Source organism: Cyclopterus lumpus, chromosome 12, assembly GCF_009769545.1.
Source record: "Cyclopterus lumpus isolate fCycLum1 chromosome 12, fCycLum1.pri, whole genome shotgun sequence".
NCBI classification, from domain to species: Eukaryota; Metazoa; Chordata; class Actinopteri; order Perciformes; family Cyclopteridae; genus Cyclopterus; species Cyclopterus lumpus.
The window spans coordinates 2,010,233-2,017,721 of NC_046977.1; the positions used below are offsets into that span (position 1 = coordinate 2,010,233).

The 7,489-nt window shown below is 43.5% G+C and overlaps 1 protein-coding gene across 2 annotated transcripts in view; it reads right to left on the reverse strand.

The window, feature by feature from the left end:
- Window positions 1–5,587: 5,587 nt before the first annotated feature.
- Window positions 5,588–7,489, reverse strand: part of arhgef28a (Rho guanine nucleotide exchange factor (GEF) 28a) — a 21,189-nt gene continuing 19,287 nt past the window's right edge. The window contains exons 25-26 of one of the 2 annotated variants that reach the window (XM_034547348.1): window positions 6,423–6,749; window positions 5,588–5,634 (exon numbers count right to left, since the gene is read on the reverse strand). In XM_034547348.1, coding sequence (XP_034403239.1) covers window positions 6,607–6,749 — 143 coding nt within the window. In that variant the 3' untranslated portion in view covers window positions 5,588–5,634; window positions 6,423–6,606. Of the gene's footprint in view, window positions 5,635–6,346; window positions 6,750–7,489 lie in introns of those variants that run through there. The other variant, XM_034547349.1, reaches the window with a different exon arrangement.

The following is a 7,489-nucleotide window of genomic DNA, read 5'->3' on the forward strand; positions in this document are numbered from 1 at the left end:
CCGAACAGGCTTGTGTTTCGGCCCAACCTGAAGCCCCTCGAAATTCGATGGATCATATGAATGGGTTCCATTAGCGGTTGTACTTGGCTGGCGAGAAGGCTGAAGGGAGTTTAGCCTCGGTCCAGGAAAAAATGAAGCGTCTCTTTGACCGGAGAGATGAAATCCACCAGTTCAGTCCTGGCGATCAGGGTCTCGCTTTGTGGGTTCACCGTTTCAGGCAAAATGTCACCGTCCGTTCATAGTTTTGCGTCGGGTTGCTGAGCAGAACTATTTGTTGTCGACACCAGAGCGGAGAAGGAGAGTCCTCTTACACCCGTGGGTCAGAGCCTTCTGCATCGGGGGGGGGAGTGGGCAACAGCAGGCTGTCAGACCTGTGTTGACGGAAGGTACTGTGGGAAGACAGTCGCTGGTTAATGTGACGGTACAGGAGGATGACGGGGCCGGTTAAAGAAACGCTGGCTACCTTGGAGTCCTTGTTTGGGCACTTGGCAAAGGAGCATTTCACAGAGTTGACGGCTCTGATTAATAACTATTTGTGTTTCTTTAGTGACGTGCCAACTCAAACACATTTGACGTGGGTAATGGAAAAAGAAATGCAGTAGATGCTTGACAATGATATTGCGGAACCTTCTTCTTCCAGCTGGGCATCTCCCTGTTTACTTGTGGATGAAGCGGATAAAAGTCCTCTGTGTGTGTGTGTGTGTGTGACATACATCGTCAATACCAGACCGACTGAGCATCATCTCACAAGACCAGAGTCTCAGTCGGAGATTATTAAAGATGAACTGCAGCTGAACTGTAAGTGAAGAACTCTTTGTGTCCAATATATTTATATTTATTACTGTCATCAACGGCTCGAGTCTCGAATGTGAAACTTGGACCAGGCTGTAACGTTTTTAATTACTTCAGTAAAATTCACGTTTTATATGCCGAGTTTCCAGGATGTAAATCGTCATTCATTTCAAGGCTATTTAATGGAACCGCCAAAACAATGTATCATCCCAAGAGGAAATGTCCAAATGAATCTGTTCGGCATCTGTTAGCCACACGCACACACACACACACACACACACACACACACACACCTCAAAGAGTTGCTAATATTGCCATAAACTCCTGTTCTGTTGTGTGAAACGTGCCACAAGAGGCCGATCATAATGAATCAGAGAGAGGAAGGGAGGGCCAAAGACATTTGCTTAGACAACACAAACGACCCGCTCCTCGAGTGACGGAGCGATGCTGCTGAGAAGCTTTTAGTTTAACACGCGTCGCCGTGGAGACGTGTCCGCCTCGCTCCCTCGCCGAGGGGTCAGGCTGATGCGTGAGGTGTCGGCGTATCTCTAAAGCGCACAATGTGCAGCAGGCATGTTGAGTTGTGTGTAAGTCTGTGTGTTACGTTCCAGGTGTGGCCCGACTTCTAAAATACTGTTCATTTTAAAGGGTTTTTTCTATTTTTCCTGATCCGATGTGAGGTCAAAGGTCGGGGATGGAACAGCTTGTAAAGCCCTCTGAGGGGAGTTTGTGATATTGGGCTATACAAAATAAACTGAATTTAATTTAATTTTAAGAAATTTGACAGGATGGTAAAGGAAAAAAATAATCCTATGATGATGTGATATCAACTCATTAGGCCAAATAAAGCTAAACCAACACCTGATGTCTCACCTGGTGTCTCACCCGATGTCTCACCCGATGTCTCACCCGATGTCTCACCTGATGTCTCACCTGATGTCTCACCTGATGTCTCACCCGATGTCTCACCCGATGTCTCACCTGATGTCTCACCCGATGTCTCACCCGATGTCTCACCTGGTGTCTCACCCGATGTCTCACCCGATGTCTCACCCGATGTCTCACCCGATGTCTCACCTGATGTCTCACCCGATGTCTCACCTGATGTCTCACCCGATGTCTCACCTGATGTCTCACCCGATGTCTCACCTGATGTCTCACCTGATGTCTCACCTGATGTCTCACCTGATGTCTCACCCGATGTCTCACCTGATGTCTCACCTGATGTCTCACCCGATGTCTCACCCGATGTCTCACCTGATGTCTCACCCGATGTCTCACCCGATGTCTCACCCGATGTCTCACCCGATGTCTCACCTGTCACTGAAGGGAAGCCGAGTGAGAAGACTATCCAGGGACCACGTTCTAAAGGACCACTAATCCCGGGTCTTAAAACCCCCTCACAACACCAACACCCTACCCCTCCATTATGCAGCACCCCGTACTTACACTGTCTCTTGCTCTCAACACACACACACACACACACACACACACACACAGCGCTCTGTGATTTTAGAAGGACAAAGGGGGGCAATGAGGGTCCCATTGAGGAGCCGCTGGGCGGGTTGAGCCCGTTGTTCAAGGCCGTCGGTTGCACGTCACACACTCCTTCAGGTGCAGACAGGTACGGGCCCCTTGGCGTGTATCGGTACGTCTGGAGGACCCCCCCCCCCCCCCCACACACACACACACACACACACCTCGCCCGCCCAGTGCAAAACCCCTTTAGACTGCAATTATAGGAGGTATTTAAAGATGGTTCAAGGCACAATTAGAGGAAGAAAAATGGGGACTTTTTTATTTTTTTGAAAGCCTGCAGACGGATGACGCTCCAATGTTGCCGTGCTCTCATGACCAAAACACACACACACACACGATTAAACAAGCTAACACACACACACATGCTCATCACAGGAACCACTGATGACAGAGAGGATGACACCTCCAACATGTGTGAGGACAGAAGTCGCCCGCGGGGTCTTCAAACCTCTTTCTCATTATTAAAAAAGACAAATCATAAACGTAAAAAAAAATATTAAATAAAGTGTAATGTTTATGGGATTATCATAATTGGCAAGCCAACGCAAATAGACACAAACAAGTGGAGACAAGAGGGAAAATAAAAATGTATCTTTTCATATATATTTCTGTATTGAGCTGCTAAGAAACTTCAAGTTGCAGTTTTGGTATCAAATATTTATTTTATGACACAAATTTGATCCAAAAACGAGTTTAAAACAAACTATACAATAACTTTATGCTTGTAACAAGTACAATAAAAAAAACTATCTGCCAATGCAAACAAGGGACAATCTGCCTGGTAAGATTTTGAGGATGTAATATAAATAAAAATGTGTTTTTTGTGGGATTTTGAGGGAAATGTCGAAGTCGGACGATACGTTCGTGACATATTAATGAAGTTGTTTACTCTGTGTTTCCGTGGTGGTCCTGGATAGACGAGTGGAAAAAAACCCACTTTTACTTTTATGTGCTATATTTATAGAGGCGACTAAAGAATGCACAAAGATCCCGTAACGATGCTGCGCTGCGTTCAACGTCACGCGGAAACATCACATTTGGGATTTTCCATCTTGTAAAACCAACATAAGTCGTAAAGCCCGACCAGCTGATGGCTGTGTGGTGGGGATGCCGAGGACCCGACCGTGGAGGCCGCAGTCAGCCGTCTCCAGGTGGGTCCGCGTCCTTCAGGCCTCCGGTAACCTCTGACCTCCTGTAACCTCTGACCTCCGGTAACCTCTGACCTCCTGTAACCTCTGACCTCCGGTAACCTCTGACCTCCTGTAACCTCTGACCTCCGGTAACCTCTGACCCCGCATGCCGTTGCTTTGTGGCCGTGACATTGACGCGCGAGCGCCGCAATTAGTATTTATTTTGGGGTAAACCGCATCGCAGGAAGATGTGACCGTGACTTTAAAAAAAAAAAAAAGGGGCGGACGCGACGAGTGAAACCAATTAAATCCTCCGAGGTGACAAAGAAGAGGTCGGAGGTCGCCTCAAAAATGACACTGTCAAAAAAAAAAAAAAGTAACTCTGCATTCTTTCTTGTTTTTGCAAAGGCTGCAAAAAGACGCCACGTTACGGGGATTGTTAAAGTCGACACATTTAGCTCCTGCAAAATATACTACGAGAGAAAATAAGTATTAAAAGTCAAACTAATTTACAGGAAGTTGTTACAGTCGCCGGAGATTTTCCCCCTCGAGCTGCAGTCTGTGTAAAATATATTGAGGCTCGCGTGTCACTATATTTCACCCCCAGAGAAATCTAATAACCTGTATATATATATATATATATATATATATATATATATATATATATATATATATATATATATATATATATATATATATATATATATATATATATATATGGATGCTGTATATTGTTCAGGTTTCTCATAAAAGCGTTGCTTTAACGGCTGTTATTTATTTTGTGGCCCGGCAGGTTTATTCAGCGCCGACAGGAGTCATTCCACTTCCTGTGGGGGGGGCGGCGTGATGACTCAGCGATAACGTGTTTCCCCTTTACCGGCTTCCTATTGGTCGCCTTCCACCGAGGTCGTTAAAACTATAACGACTTGAGGAGCAGAGAAAACACCAAAGTATTTAACACGATTTAAAATCAAGATATTGGGGCGCGTTTGATTTACAGGAAGAAGAAATTGGCTTCAGGATATTTACACTTTTCACTCTGGAAAGAGATCGTGATCAGAAATTTACCCAGAATGCATTGAGGTGACATTACCTCCTCAAACAGCTGTTTGCTGCATTTCACAGGTTTCCTTTAACAAAAAGATGCACATAAAGCACATTTTGTTATTGTACTCAACTTTATGGTCCATAAAATCAAGTTGAAAAGCCGCTGCTCACTGGAACGTACGCCTCAGCAGAAAGTATAAAAGTATAAAAGTATAAAAGTGTGAAAGTATAAAAGTATAAGTGTGAGTGTCGAGGATCCTTCAGGCTGCAAAGGGGAACATGCATTAAAACAATTAGAAGACGGTGGAAAATATAAATAAAATAAATCAAGAATTACTAAAATGAGATGCTAAAAATTAAAAATCGAATATTGGGTTTAAATAACTGAGTTAAAATGTACTTGTGCTTTCAACCCGGGACACGAACAGCGGTCCCCTGGGTGGAAGTCTAGAGTATAGTGCATTACTTTTCATAATAATGGTTAATATTTAATAACAGCGTATGAAAACAGCCTGCACATATCTCCATAATTTGAGGTATTAATAGATTTTGAGAGAACAGGCCCAGAAACCACTATCCATCTAACTGGTATCTGCTCGTACTGGTTTAATAATAATAATAATAATACAGAAGGATAACGTAATCAAAGTCTTCGTATTATTATCATAATCAATACGAGGTAATTAAAGCATGAATATCACTGGATGTCCTGGCAAATTTAATTTAATGAAGGAAAAGATCTAATGATGTCGAGAGCAGACGGGAGATAAGAAACTGAATTTATGATGCAGAGGTTAAATAACAAGGTGAGTTCTGCGTCCCGTGTGTGTGTGTGTGTGTGTGTGTGTGTGTGTGTGTGTGTGTGGTCACTGTCGTCCGTGGTGCACCTGGACGCCCACCTGCAGCCCCCGTCTGTCAGCGCGGTGCTGGGGGGCCGTCAGCGCTTCGTTGTCTCTGCAGCTTCACTTTCCTCGTTTTATTAGCTCAAGAAAAACAAAAGCAAGCGGTTTCATGTTCAATAAAAGAGGTTTTCTTTTTTTAATCAATAAGGCCACGACACCGACAGCACACCTGCTCATCTGCTCACACAGGTGCGTCTATGCTCCAGGCAACGCTTCACAGAGCACTGTAATAAATAAAGCACACACACACACACATATATATATATATATATATATATATATATACATGGTACTAAAATCACATCAAAATACTGCCACTGCCTTATTGTCCCATTAGGAAACTACAACAGCAATTACACATATTTCATAGTGTTTGTAAAAAGCATGGAGGGAGTCCTCAAGCATTGGCACGGCGCCTCTTTACACAAGAGACTAAATATTCAAGTGTAATAGTTGAGCGTTAAGTATCAATAAGGCAACCGTCTGATGTTTCTGGGTGGTTATGAAGATAATTCCACCCTTTACAGCTTGTAAAATAATATATATATACATATATATGTATATATATATATTTAAATATTTATAAATATATATATATACACATGTATATATAAATATATATATAAATGTATTTTTATATATATATATATATATATATATAAATATAAATACATATATAAATAAATATATATATAAATATATAAATGTATTTATATATATATATAAATAAATACATATATAAATAAATATATAAATAAATACATATATATATATATTCTGATGTTGCTAGATGAAGAAATGTTTGATCACTAATGTTATTATAATTCATTCACGTGTCTAATAGATTAATAGATAGAGCACTCAAAGGGGCGAGATGTGTGGGACCTGGAAAGGGAAGGCAGCGAGGGGGTGGGGGGGTGGGGGGGTGGGGGGGGCTTGGAGCTAAGGTGCACGAGACGAGTGAGTCAGAAAAACAACCTTCTTTATGTGTTTCCAGTAACTTTACACTTACACTTAGACCACGACATATGGAAAAGAAAAAAGAGATGACCAAAGAACGCCTTCTGAAGTCTCCCTCGATCCCTCGATCCGATCCTGTTGCTTCAGAAATGTCTTTATCTTTATCTTTATTCTTTATCTTTTTTCCCCGAGTGCTGGATCGGCTGCTTTCAGAGTCTAAATATGAATATCCCCATTCAGAGGTACACAATGGTTTCTTCGCCTCCCTCCTCCTCGCCGCCGCTGTCCGTCTCCACGGAAACCAGAGCGCCGAGGTCCAGCTGAGGGCCACCGGGATGAGGCGACCGGCTGTCCCCGATGTACCCGCGACTGTCAACATCTGAGGGAGCGCACAAACAAAACACTCTTATTGTCACGTAAACAAATAATAAAGAGAAATGCAGCTGCCAATGCTGGTGGCAACGCGGACACACACACACACACACACACACACACAGGCCATCAATCACCTCCTCCTCCCCTCGTCTACTTAGAGCGTCACTTTTATTATTATCTTTGTCAACGTAATCCATCGTCGAAGGAGCAGCCTCGAGGCGGCGGACGGAAAATACTAATATTATATTTGCGACTTCCAGGAGCAACGGCATGACTATTCAATTAAAAAAAAAATACCCTGAAGAAGACCATGTGCACGCTGCGTGGGCGTGAGGACAGGTGTCATGGCAACGGATGCCTTTATTGTGTGTGTGTGTGTCCGTAGGAAAAGTGATTAATTAGGCTGTTAGAGTGGCTCGTGACTAAAACACCCCATCGCTCTGTAACCGTGAGGTAATGGAGTAACACACACACACACACACACACACACACACACACACACACACACACACACACACACACACACACACACACACACACACACACACACACACACACACACACACACACACACACACACACACACACACACACACACACACACACACACACACACACACACATACACACACGTCAAAAGAAAAGCAACAAAATACGAGTTTAGCTCGGGCTAGAAACCTCCGTCTGACCCAACTGTGCTAAACACACACCAGTTACTGGTTCTGCCCCCCCCTCCCCACACAC